General features: G+C 47.2%; 1 protein-coding gene across 5 annotated transcripts in view; it reads right to left on the bottom strand.

Annotated features, from left to right (window-relative positions):
- Positions 1-977: 977 nt before the first annotated feature.
- The window catches only part of slc4a4a (solute carrier family 4 member 4a), a 355,296-nt gene continuing 342,261 nt past the window's right edge, over positions 978-14,012 (bottom strand). For 3 of the 5 annotated variants that reach the window (XM_031816387.1, XM_031816383.1, XM_031816386.1), the window contains 2 exons: positions 7,567-7,646; positions 978-7,165 (listed from right to left, as the gene is read on the bottom strand). In XM_031816387.1, coding sequence (XP_031672247.1) covers positions 7,063-7,165; positions 7,567-7,646 — 183 coding nt within the window. In that variant the 3' untranslated portion in view covers positions 978-7,062. The remainder of the gene's footprint in view (positions 7,166-7,566; positions 7,647-14,012) is intronic. The other 2 variants (XM_031816385.1, XM_031816388.1) reach the window with 1 other exon arrangement.

Raw genomic sequence — 14,012 nt, 5'->3', positions numbered from 1 at the left:
AATTCACATATGGTGTCCAGGGCACAGCTGGGGGCAGAAAGTGGTCTATAGCAAGCGGAAATGGTGAGAGACTTGTTTCGGAAAAGGTGGATTTTTAAAAGTAGAAACTCAAATTGTTTGGACAAAGACCTGGATAGTAAGACAAAACTCTGCAGGCTATCTCTGCAGTGTATTGCAACTCTGCCCCCTTTGGCAGATCTATCTTGTCGAAAAATTTTATAGTTGGGGATGGACATTTCAGGGTTTTTGGTGGTCTTCCTCAGCCTGGATTCAGACACGGCTAGGACATCCAGGTTGGCAGAGTGTGCTAAATTAGTGAGTAAAACAAACTTACGGAGGAAGCTTCTAATGTCAACATGCATGAAACCAAGCCTTTTACGGTTACAGAATCAAATCAAATTTGTCACGTGTGTAGTGTAGAACATGCACTAGTATATAGTGCATTGCACTAGTGATTTATATACACTACTATGTAGTTTAGTGTATAGTATGCACTGGTACTGTATGTAGTGTATAGTGTGCACTAGTATGTGTGGTGTATAGTGTGCACTAGTGTACAGTATGAATTGTATGGTGTTTAACATCCTATTAGTGTTATGTAAGTATTTTTTCTCAATCCATCCTTGAGTGCCTGTTTTTGTTCCAGCCCAGCATTTACACGCCTGTTTCATCTAATCAAGGCATTGCTGACTAGTTGTTGAATTTTAGTGGTTTTTTATTTATTTAATTAACTTGGCAAGTCAGAGAAGAACAAGTTAGTATTTACAATGACGGCCTAGGAACAGTGGGTTAACTGCTTTGTTCAGGAGCAGAACACCGGATTTGTACCTTGTCAGCTCAGGGATTCAAACCAGCAACCTCTCAGTTACTGGCACAATGGGCCAACCACTAGGCCACCTGCCACGCCTAGTGGCAGTGCTGGATTTGAACAAACATGTACACATTGCTTCGTAAAGATTTAAGAAAACATACCATGCTCTTTTGATAAATTCAGTTTATTTTTAATATGCATTTCATTTGAAAAATATAAATTCTAAAATTAGTAATTTCACCGGTTTTGTCCTAAAAATCACAAAAGTCAATTAAAAAGGGTTAGTATGGAATAAACTAAAATTTACTTTTTAATTTAACACTTTTTTGCATGTTACAAGTTTTAGAATCATGCTTAATGTACTTCAATCAAGTTGAACTAACTTCCTCCATAATATGTCCCAGACATAAATTACACTCTATGGACTATGGTTAAAACGTTGATTCTGAAAATACAGTATGTAGCATACTGTTACGTGTTGATCTACAGATATCTTGAAAGAAACAAATGAATACAATGACAAAGATAAAAGTTTACCTATTGCATCTTGGTGGTCCAACATGCAGTTATGTATGTACAGATTATATAGAGGAGAAACCTGGACCGTATTCATAAAGGATCTCAGAGTAGGACTACTGATCTAGGATCAGTTTGCCCATCATAATTAATAGGATAACATACACTGGAATGGATCTCACAGTAGGACTACTAATCTAATCGGTTTGTCCATCATAATTAATAGGATAACATAAACTGGAAGGAACTGATCCTAGATCAGCACTCCTACTCTGAGATGCTTTCCGAATATGGGGCCAGACTCACTGGTCAAGACTGATTGGATACAGAGTGAGCTTGAGCAGTGAAGTCAGACAGACAAACAGACAGACAGACAGTGTCAGCCAGTCAGACAGCCAGTCAGACAGTCAGTCAGTCAGTCAGAAAGTGGGCTTGTTTGTGGTAAGGTGAAAGCAACCGACTGTAGACGAAGTTGAGGAGTGAAGTTGGAGTCAGACACGGATGTGGTTTTCGGACAGCAAAGCTCAGTACAACATGGCAGTGTTGCCATTGTTTATAAAAGTTGCTCTTTATAATGTTGAGATAATCATCTATCCAACCCCCATATCACACACTCACAAACTGTAAATATATGTGTTTACATTGTGCTATCAATTGGCGAAAGAGAGCCCGAAATATATACAATTGTACTTATACAACAGGTGGTTCTAATCCTGGATGCTGATTGGTTAAAACCACATTCTAGACGTTGTCTATTCCACAAATTACCAGCGGCCAAAGCTATGACGTTAAAATGCCTATTTACTCTGTTCCATCTGACTGCGCCATCCACTGTCTCATCAGCCCAGCCGGCAATTTATAAACTTGATCTCCAGTATAAAAAGCATCTAGACATTATCTCACATGTCTTTTAGACTAACATTTAGATTTCAACAGTGGAGATTTGTATAAACCTTGCTGTCTGTCTCTCTGAAATTTGCAACATTGTTTCAATGTTAAATTCAATCTCCAGATGTCCCATAGTATTGAACGTGTCAGGAGTCAGGACGAGACAGACAGGCAGACAGGCAGCTTTTCTCAGTCATGAATCAGCTGGCATCATTTTATGGATATATACAGAGAAATGTCAATAGAAAACAGGTCAAGCGAAACAAAAAGCAGCTAGTTTGCAGTCTTTGCAGTTCCTCTGAACAACAGTGTCTTGAAGAAAGAGCACATTTTCTATTCCAGGCGAAATAGCTCACCATTAGCTCATTGCAATGGATGTATCCAAATAAATGTCACTAAAAATAGCTTAAACAAACGTAATTGCAGCTACTTTGATGTTATTCTGGCTGTACTGTTTGACATAACTGTGAGTTAGCTGTATTTGGTTAGCTAGCAAGCAAGGGATAAGAACATTTCCAGCCAGTATGGCAGTGGAACATTTAGAACAAAAACATACAGAACATAAAGACTCAACTACTGGGTCGCGTCTCTGGCAACCGAACCGAAAGAACGAACGACCAGACGGCTTGGGTAGCAACCTTAGATTTGCGACTGGACTTTATCTCATGGAAGGATGAAGGTATAAATAAATTCATCAAAATAAAGTTTTAAATTAAAATGTCAATCATTATATGAATGTGTTGGTAACCTGTTATATAAAAGTGATAATGGCCTCGAAGCCGGTGTTTGGAGGATATATTGGCACGTTAACAACACCCATCCAAACATCGACTTCTCAGGCATTATCACTTAAATATACACTTTATACATGAATCGTGGAAAAGTTGGTTCCTGTTTCAGTCACGTCCTTTGTCATGTTGGCGTGGGTGAAACAAAAACACCCTAATGATTGGTTGACAATAGACCCACCACCCTCAATGCATGTGATGGCTGCAGGATCTGTCTAAATGACTGTCTGACTGACTAACGGAAACTTGATAAAAGTGAACCGCTCGAATGTGCACAGTCATTTAGACAGTCAGCCAGACAGTCAAACAGTCAGTCAGAAAGTAATTTAGACAGTCAGTCTGTTAGACAGTCATTTAGACAGCCAGTCAGTCATTTAGTTAGTCAGTCAGAGTCATTTAGAGTCAGACAGTCAGTCAATCAGACAGTAATTTAGACAGTCAGTCAGAGAGTCTTTTAGACAGTCAGTCAGAGAGTCATTTAGACAGTCAGTCAGGGAGTCATTTAGACAGTCAGTCAGTAATTTAGACAGTCCGTCCGTCCGTCAGTCAGTCAGACATTCATTTAGACAGTCATTTAGACAGTCAGTCAACATTATGATGCTATTAGATAAAACAACCATCATTATCAATGGGTTGTGTTCAGAAACAGCATCACTGTGTCCCCTGAACCGCTGTCTAAACATCCTCTGCAAAGGACAGGGAACACAATACAGACAGTCAGTCAGTCATTTAGACAGTCAGTCAGACAGTTATTTAGACAGTTATTTAGACAGTCAGACAGTCATTTAGACAGTCCGTCCATCAGTCAGACAAATATTTAGATAGTCCGTCCGTAAGTCAGTCAGACAGTAATTTAGACAGTCAGTCAGTCCTTTAAACAGTCATTTAGACAGTCAGATAGTAATTTAGACAGTCAGTCAAACGGTTATTTACACAGTCGGTTAGTCAGTCAGCCAGACAGTCATTTAAACAATCAGTCAACATTATGATGCTATTAGATAAAACAGCCATCATTATGAATGGGTGGTGTTCAGAAACAGCATCACTATGTCAGCTGAACCGCTGTCCAAACTCTCTCTGTAAAGGACAGGGCACACCATAACAAACGTCAGCCATGAACAATAGATTACATGCTGCGTATCCACTAACTCTGACAATTCCACATGTAGAACTCTCAGGAAATTGAAAGAAAATGGAGGCCAATGTTCTGTGGTCAGAAGCAATAGGACATCTGCAAGCTGTGCACAGATGACATTGGTCATGGTATGACCTTTAGACTTTGGGATGGAGGCAGGTCTTAGTCTGACATGCAGGTTACATTGGGAAGACTGGAGTCTGGAGTAGACCAGGTCTTAGTCTGACATGCAGGTTACATTGGGAAGTCTGGAGTTTGGAGAAGACCAGGTCTTAGTCTGACATGTAGGTTACATTGGGAAGACTGGAGACTGGAGTAGACCAGGTCTTAGTCTGACATGCAGGTTATATTGGGAAGTCTGGAGTCTGGAGTAGACCAGGTCTTAGTCTGACATGCAGGTTACATTGGGAAGACTGGAGTCTGGAGTAGACCAGGTCTTAGTCTGACATGCAGGTTACATTGGGAAGACTGGAGTCTGGAGTAGACCAGGTCTTAGTCTGACATGCAGGTTACATTGGGAAGACTGGAGTCTGGAGTAGACCAGGTCTTAGTCTGACATGCAGGTTACATTGGGAAGACTGGAGTGTGAAACCTCTTCTCCTTATCAAACATACATTATGGTGGATATTTAACACAAGTACAAAATAATCATTGTTGAAAATAGAGGAAGAATAGCTTCAGTTGGATCTGACATGTTGCAGAGCAGCCTTAAGTCTGACCAATGAAATATCACATTGAAATGAAGTCTCGCTGAGTGCTGCAGTATCCGTGTGTCATTACAGTTAACAGTAAAGTGTTGCAATCACAACTCCAGTGGGAAAAAGTGATATACAATCTGCATCTAGACAAACAAAATACCAAACATTGTTTAAAAGTGAATTAACTTATATTGCAATAATTATATTATATTTCTATGTCACATGTATTTCTCTGATGTTATATTATATTTAATCTCTTGAATATATTTTAACAAGACGTAAAAGAACAGAAGACATATTAACTATATTCCATGCTGTGTCCATCTAGAGAAATGAACTCACACCGTCTGGCAGCTAAAATAAGAGGTAGAGCTACAAAATCAATCAAACTATTATTTTCCGCAATTCCTTTTCTACTTCTAATAATTGAGACGAAGAACTATATATATAAAAAGAGCAGAATGGGTTCTACATGCTTCTCTAATAATGAGAACACAACTGTGGATGAATTACGAAGAACAGCAGAAACATAGAACAGAAACGTAGAACAGAAGAACAGTAGAACAGCAGAACCATAGAACCTTAGAACAGCAGAACCATAGAGCCGTAGAACAGTAGGACCATAGAACAATAGAACCAAAGAACCATAGAACAGTATAAGAACTGTAGAACAGCAGAAAGGGGTTAGATGTGTCAGACACTTCAGAATAAGGAAGACAGATGAACCTACAGTAGTAGCTGTGAAAACTGAAAGACCTAGTGATGTTCTCCTCTTCCTATTGGTTAGGATTTAGCGATGAAACCATGTTGTCCTCTTCCTATTGGTTGATCCCTGGGAGGCTCAACTCCTCGATTCACCAAGTCAAGTTTCAGATAATCACTCGTTTTCATTATTGGCTTTTGGAAAACATAATGCAAATGATAATTGTTTAAAACATTTCAAGTGTGAGTATTGTTGGTGTTGAGTGTTTGTGTGAGGAGGGTCTTGGGGCATGGAGGAGGGTCTTGGGGCATGGAGGAGGGTCTTGGGGCATGGAGGAGGGTCTCGGGGCATGGAGGAGGGTCTCGGGGCATGGAGGCGGGTCTTGGGGCATGGAGGAGGGTCCCGGGGCATGGAGGAGGGTCTCGGGGCATGGAGGAGGGTCTTGGGGCCTGGAGGAGGGTGTTGGTGCATGGAGGAGTGTCTTGGGGCATGGAGGATAGTCTCGGGGCATGAAGGAGGGTCTTGGGGCATGGAGGAGGGTCTTGGGGCATGGAGGATAGTCTCGGGGCATGGAGGAGCGTCCCAGGGCATGGAGGAGGGTCTTGGTGCATGGAGGATAGTCTTGGTGCATGGAGGAGGGTCTTGGTGCATGGAGGATAGTCTCTGGGCATGGAGGAGGGTCTTGGGGATTGGAGGAGGGTCCCAGGGCATGGAAGAGGGTCTTGGGGCATGGAGGATAGTCTCGGGGCATGGAGGGACGTCCCAGGGCATGGAGGAGGGTCTTGGTGCATGGAGGATAGTCTTGGTGCATGGAGGAGGGTCTTGGTGCATGGAGGATAGTCTCGGGGCATGGAGGAGGGTCTGGGACATGGAGGAGGGTCCCAGGGTATGGAGGAGGGTCTTGGGGCATGGAGGAGGGTCTTGGTGCATGAAGGATAGTCTTGGTGCATGGAGTAGGGTCCCGAGGTATGGAGGAGGGTCTTGGGGCATGCAGGAGGGTCTTGGTGCATGGAGGAGGGTCCCAGGCCATGGAGGAGGGTCTTGGGACATAGAGGAGGGTCACAGGGCATGGAGGAGGGTCTTGGGGCATGGAGGAGGGTCTTGGGGCATGGAGGATAGTCTTGGTGCATGGAGTAGGGTCCCGGGGCATGGAGGAGGGTCTTGGGGCATGGAGGAGGGTCTCGGGAAATGGAGGAGGGTCTTGGGGCATGGAGGAGGGTCTCAGGCATGGAGGAGTGTCTTGGGGCATGGAGGAGGGTCTCGGGGTAGGGAGGAGGGTCTCGGGGTAGGGAGGAGGGTCTTGGGGAATGGAGGAGGGTCTTGGAGAATGGAGGAGGGTCTTGATGCATGGAGGAGGGTCTTGGGGCATGGAGGATAGTCTCGGGGCATGGAGGAGGGTCTTGGTGCATGGAGGATAGACTTGGGGCAGGGAGGAGGGTCTTGGGGCAGGGAGGAGGGTCCCAGGGCATGGAGGAGGGTCTTGGGGCATGGACGAGGGTCTTGGGGCTGTTGAGAAGTAGGGGCTACAGAGAGGTCTCAGACCCTCGGCTCTTCCAGCGGTAACCGTTGTCATCAGGGTCCATCTCAATTCTAATCTGAGGCACGTTGAGTGGACTCATCTCTGGACTGTGACACAAACAGACAGACAGAACTTTTTAAAATAACATCACATTAACTCATATTAATTCATAGATTCCCATTTTGAAGTGGTCAATGGAGTGGGATATCTTATGGGATGGACCACATGATTCCATCCAGGTCTTCAGGAGGGATCAGCCAGTGAATTATACTGGTGAGGAAATATTTCATAACTCCGGGGGCATTAAATCACCAACCTTGGCTTTAAACCTGTTCAAACAACACCCTCCAGTTTGTTTGCCTCAATGGCGCTGCCCATGCTCTCACAGACGCCATAATGGTACAGATACAATGATGTGACGTCTTTCTAAGTCTACGATGTTACCATGTGACCTCAGCATCCACCATCCAACCACTACACACACAGCCCTCTGTAAATGAGGTCTCACCTTGACTGACAGTTGGCCTGGTAGAAGAGCAGCTGCTCAGCACGATGAGTGTCGATCCAGGAATGATGAGGATTTATCTCCTGGGGAGGACAGACAGACAGACATCATCCCATATCAGTCATTACATCACACTTCACATCACTACTCGTAAACTGACAAAGCGCATTTTGACTATTTCTTCTAGGATTATTTTTGTTGAAATCAACATTATCACTGTGAAGAGTGCATTTTTGTAGTAATGCATGCTTTGAGTTTAGTAATGCAGTAAGTTATTGCTAATGAATCCCAATATGTGCTTTTCTGTTGCTACCACAAACGCAGATATTATGAACATCAAGAGGATGGCCAGGATTCAATCAAAGGCCCACTGCCTTGATGCACCTTTCATTTGCAATGTACCCTATGTTCTCAGAGATAGAATTCACCGTGAACACTGCAGATCTTGGTTCCAGAATAAATTACCTTCAAAAGTAAAATGAGGTGCGCTTGTCGACAATATGCCTATGATTGAATTCTGGCCGGTGTTCCAGCATTGCCAAACATCAAATATGGTTTGTATGAAGGAGGTCGGCATATCAACATGGAAGCACAGTTCTCTATACACAACACCCCAGAATCACCAATATGCCAGCTTTTAAACAGTGTATTAGACCAAGCAGGAAGGAAAGGTGGAAATATCCCAAAGCCTTTGAAAACATCTGAAGCACCTTACAGGCACATGTGATGGTGCTTCAGATGAATGATTAGAAGTGAACAGGGTTAGGTGAACAGACAGAGAAGTAAAGATCAAACACTGATTAATTTACGTTAAGAGCAGCAGAGACCGCAGAGGACTAGCATGAGAGAGAGAGAGAGCAGGGGGTGAGTGAGAGAGAGAGGAACAGAGTGAGAGAGAAGGAGTGAGTGAGTGAGTGAGTGAGTGAGTGAGTGAGTGAGTGAGTGAGTGAGTGAGTGAGTGAGTGAGTGAGTGAGTGAGTGAGTCGGACAGAATGAGAGAGTGAGTGAGTGAGTGAGTGAGAGGGACAGAGTGAGAGAGTGAGAGGGAAAGAGTGAGAGAGAGAGAGAGAGGAGTGAGTGAGTGAGTGAGTGAGTGAGTGAGTGAGTGAGTGAGTGAGTGAGTGAGTGAGTGAGTGAGTGAGTGAGTCGGACAGAATGAGAGAGTGAGTGAGTGAGTGAGTGAGAGAGTGAGTGAGAGAGTGAGAGAGTGAGTGAGTGAGTGAGTGAGTGAGAGGGACAGAGTGAGAGAGTGAGAGGGAAAGAGTGAGAGAGAGAGAGAGAGGAGTGAGTGAGTGAGTGAGTGAGTGAGTGAGTGAGTGAGTGAGTGAGTGAGAGGGACAGAGTGAGAGAGTGAGAGGGAAAGAGTGAGAGAGAGAGAGAGAGGAGTGAGTGAGGTTTTTGATTAGATGTATTATGATCCCCATTAGTCGGTCAATGGCAACAGCTTGTCTAACTTGACTACTACAGATAATGAAAATGACATTACAGACAAAAGACTTTGCATCTATCAGTTACACATACATGTCAGTACATACACACAAGTAGGTCACATAGGGAGAGGCATTGTGTTGGGAGGTGCTTTATTTGTTTTTTGAAACCAGGTTTGCTGTTCACTTGCGCAATATGAGATTGAAGGGAGGAGAGAGAGAAAGAGCAGGTCATGAGCAGATTAACTCCTCAATATTTCAGCGTTTCTCAACAAAAAGATAGATTTAGAGTTGGATAAACATGCTTTTTTTTCTTTTACAAGGACATATAGAGGATACTACCCTCCACAACATAACCTTCACTATGTCACGAGGACATATACAGGATACTACCCTCCACAACATAACCTTCACTATGTCACCAGGACATATACAGGATACTACCCTCCACAACATAACCTTCACTATGTCACCAGGACATATACAGGATACTACCCTCCACAACATAACCTTCACTATGTCACCATGACATGTAGAGGATACTACCCTCCACAACATAACCTTCACTATGTCACCAGGACATATACAGGATACTACCCTCCACAACATAACCTTCACTATGTCACCATGACATGTAGAGGATACTACCCTCCACAACATAACCTTCACTATGTCACCAGGACATATACAGGATACTACCCTCCACAACATAACCTTCACTATGTCACCAGGACATATACAGGATACTACCCTCCACAACATAACCTTCACTATGTCACCAGGACATATAGAGGATACTACCCTCCACAACATAACCTTCACTATGTCACCAGGACATATACAGGATACTACCCTCCACAACATAACCTTCACTATGTCACCAGGACATATACAGGATACTACCCTCCACAACATAACCTTCACTATGTCACCAGGACATATACAGGATACTACCCTCCACAACAGAGGAACACACAGCCCAGCTAACATAGGGAGACACCGCCCAGCTTACAGAGGTCCACACAGCCCAGCTAACAGAGGGAGACACAGCTCAGCTAACAGAGGGAGACACAGCTCAGCTAACAGAGGGAGACACAGCCCAGCTAACAGAGGGAGACAAAGCCCAGCTTACAGAGGTCCACACAGCCCAGCTAACAGAGGGAGACACAGCCAAGCTAACAGAGGACCACACAGCCCAGCTAACAGGGGACCACACAGCCCAGCTAACAGAGGGAGACACATCCCAGCTAACAGAGGGAGACACAGCCCAGCTAACAGAGGAACACACAGCCCAGATAACAGTGGACCACACAGCCCAGCTAACAGAGGAACACATAGCCCAGCTAACAGAGGAACACACAGCCAAGCTAATATAGGGAGACACCGCCCAGCTTACAGAGGTCCAAACAGCCCAGCTAACAGAGGGAGACACAGCCCAGCTAACAGAGGACCACACAGCCCAGCTAACAGAGGACCACACAGCCCAGCTAACAGAGGACCACACAGCCCAGCTAACAGAGGACTACACATCCCAGCTAACAGAGGGAGACACATCCCAGCTAACAGAGGGAGACACATCCCAGCTAACAGAGGGAGACACATCCCAGCTAACAGAGGAACACACAGCCCAGCTAACAGAGGAACACACAGCCCAGATAACAGTGGAACACACAGCCCAGCTAACAGAGGGAGACACATCCCAGCTAACAGAGGGAGACACATCCCAGCTAACAGAGGGAGACACAGCCCAGCTAACAGAGGGAGACACATCCCAGCTAACATAGGGAGACACAGCCCAGCTAACAGAGGGAGACACATCCCAGCTAACAGAGGGAGACACATCCCAGCTAACAGAGGGAGACACATCCCAGCTAACAGAGGGAGACACATCCCAGCTAACAGAGGAACACACAGCCCAGCTAACATGGGGAGACACATCCCAGCTAACAGAGGGAGACACATCCCAGCTAACAGAGGGAGACACATCCCAGCTAACAGAAGGAGACACAGCCCAGCTAACAGAGGACCACACAGCCCAGCTAACAGAGGGAGACACATCCCAGCTAACAGAGGGAGACACAGCCCAGCTAACAGAGGGAGACACAGCCCAGCTAACAGAGGGAGACACAGCCCAGCTAACAGAGGAACACACAGCCCAGCTAACAGAGGGAGACACAGCCCAGCTAACAGAGGACCACACAGCCCAGCTAACAGAGGGAGACACAGACCAGCTAACAGAGGAACACACAGCCCAGCTAACAGAGGGAGACACAGCCCAGCTAACAGAGGACCACACAGCCCAGCTAACAGAGGGAGACACAGCCCAGCTTACAGAGGTCCACACAGCCCAGCTAACAGGGGACCACACAGCCCAGCTAACAGAGGACTGCACAGCCCAGCTAACCGGGGACCACACAGCCCAGCTAACAGAGGGAGACACAGCCCAGCTAACAGAGGGAGACACGGCCCAGCTTACAGAGGTCCACACAGCCCAGCTAACAGGGGACCACACAGCCCAGCTAACAGAGGGAGACACATCCCAGCTAACAGAGGGAGACACAGCCCAGCTAACAGAGGAACACACAGCCCAGCTAACAGAGGACCACACAGCCCAGCTAACAGAGGGAGACACAGCCCAGCTAACAGAGGGAGACACAGCCCAGCTAACAGAGGGAGACACAGCCCAGCTAACAGAGGGAGACACAGCCCAGCTAACAGAGGGAGACACAGCCCAGCTAACAGAGGAACACACATCCCAGCTAACAGAGGGAGACACATCCCAGCTAACAGAGGGAGACACATCCCAGCTAACAGAAGGAGACACAGCCCAGCTAACAGAGGACCACACAGCCCAGCTAACAGAGGGAGACACATCCCAGCTAACAGAGGGAGACACAGCCCAGCTAACAGAGGGAGACACAGCCCAGCTAACAGAGGGAGACACAGCCCAGCTAACAGAGGAACACACAGCCCAGCTAACAGAGGGAGACACAGCCCAGCTAACAGAGGACCACACAGCCCAGCTAACAGAGGGAGACACAGACCAGCTAACAGAGGAACACACAGCCCAGCTAACAGAGGGAGACACAGCCCAGCTAACAGAGGACCACACAGCCCAGCTAACAGAGGGAGACACAGCCCAGCTTACAGAGGTCCACACAGCCCAGCTAACAGGGGACCACACAGCCCAGCTAACAGAGGACTGCACAGCCCAGCTAACCGGGGACCACACAGCCCAGCTAACAGAGGGAGACACAGCCCAGCTAACAGAGGGAGACACGGCCCAGCTTACAGAGGTCCACACAGCCCAGCTAACAGGGGACCACACAGCCCAGCTAACAGAGGGAGACACATCCCAGCTAACAGAGGGAGACACAGCCCAGCTAACAGAGGAACACACAGCCCAGCTAACAGAGGACCACACAGCCCAGCTAACAGAGGGAGACACAGCCCAGCTAACAGAGGGAGACACAGCCCAGCTAACAGAGGGAGACACAGCCCAGCTAACAGAGGGAGACACAGCCCAGCTAACAGAGGGAGACACAGCCCAGCTAACAGAGGAACACACAGCCCAGCTAACAGAGGGAGACACAGCCCAGCTAACAGAGGACCACACAGCCCAGCTAACAGAGGGAGACACAGCCCAGTTTACAGAGGTCCACACAGCCCAGCTAACAGGGGACCACACAGCCCAGCTAACAGAGGACTGCACAGCCCAGCTAACCGGGGACCACACAGCCCAGCTAACAGAGGGAGACACAGACCAGCTAACAGAGGAACACACAGCCCAGCTAACAGAGGGAGACACAGCCCAGCTAACAGAGGACCACACAGCCCAGCTAACAGAGGGAGACACAGCCCAGCTTACAGAGGTCCACACAGCCCAGCTAACAGGGGACCACACAGCCCAGCTAACAGAGGGAGACACATCCCAGCTAACAGAGGGAGACACATCCCAGCTAACAGAGGAACACACAGCCCAGATAACAGTGGACCACACAGCCCAGCTAACAGAGGAACACATAGCCCAGCTAACAGAGGGAGACACATCCCAGCTAACAGAGGGAGACACATCCCAGCTAACAGAGGGAGACACATCCCAGCTAACAGAGGGAGACACAGCCCAGCAAAGAGAGGGAGACACATCCCAGCTAACAGAGGGAGACACAGCCCAGCTAACAGAGGGAGACACATCCCAGCTAACAGAGGGAGACACATCCCAGCTAACAGAGGGAGACACATCCCAGCTAACAGAGGGAGACACATCCCAGCTAACAGAGGGAGACACATCCCAGCTAACAGAGGAACACACATCCCAGCTAACAGAGGGAGACACAGCCCAGCTAACAGAGGGAGACACAGCCCAGCCAACAGAGGGAGACACAGCCCAGCTAACAGAGGGAGACACAGCCCAGCTAACAGAGGGAGACACAGCCCAGCTAACAGAGGGAGACACAGCCCAGCTAACAGAGGGAGACACATCCCAGCTAACAGAGGGTGACACATCCCAGCTAACATAGGGAGACACATCCCAGCTAACAGAGGGATACACATCCCAGCTAACATAGGGAGACACATCCCAGCTAACAGAGGGAGACACATCCCAGCTAACAGAGGGAGACACATCCTAGCTAACAGAGGAACACACAGCCCAGCTAACAGAGGAACACACAGCCCAGCTAACAGAGGGAGACACATCCCAGCTAACAGAGGAACACACAGCCCAGGTAACATGGGGAGACACATCCCAGCTAACAGAGGGAGACACATCCCAGCTAACAGAGGGAGACACATCCCAGCTAACAGAGGGAGACACAGCCCAGCTAACAGAGGAACACACAGCCCAGCTAACAGAGGGAGACACAGCCCAGCTAACAGAGGACCACACAGCCCAGCTAACAGAGGAACACACAGCCCAGCTAACAGAGGGAGACACAGCCCAGCTATCAGAGGACCACAGCCCAGCTAACAGAGGGAGACACATCCCAGCTAACAGAGGGAGAAACAGCCCAGCTAACAGAG

This window comes from Oncorhynchus kisutch, linkage group LG3 (genome assembly GCF_002021735.2).
Source record: "Oncorhynchus kisutch isolate 150728-3 linkage group LG3, Okis_V2, whole genome shotgun sequence".
NCBI classification, from domain to species: Eukaryota; Metazoa; Chordata; class Actinopteri; order Salmoniformes; family Salmonidae; genus Oncorhynchus; species Oncorhynchus kisutch.
Note: the sequence above shows the minus strand (reverse complement) of the source record. Positions and strands in the feature narration are given on the sequence as shown.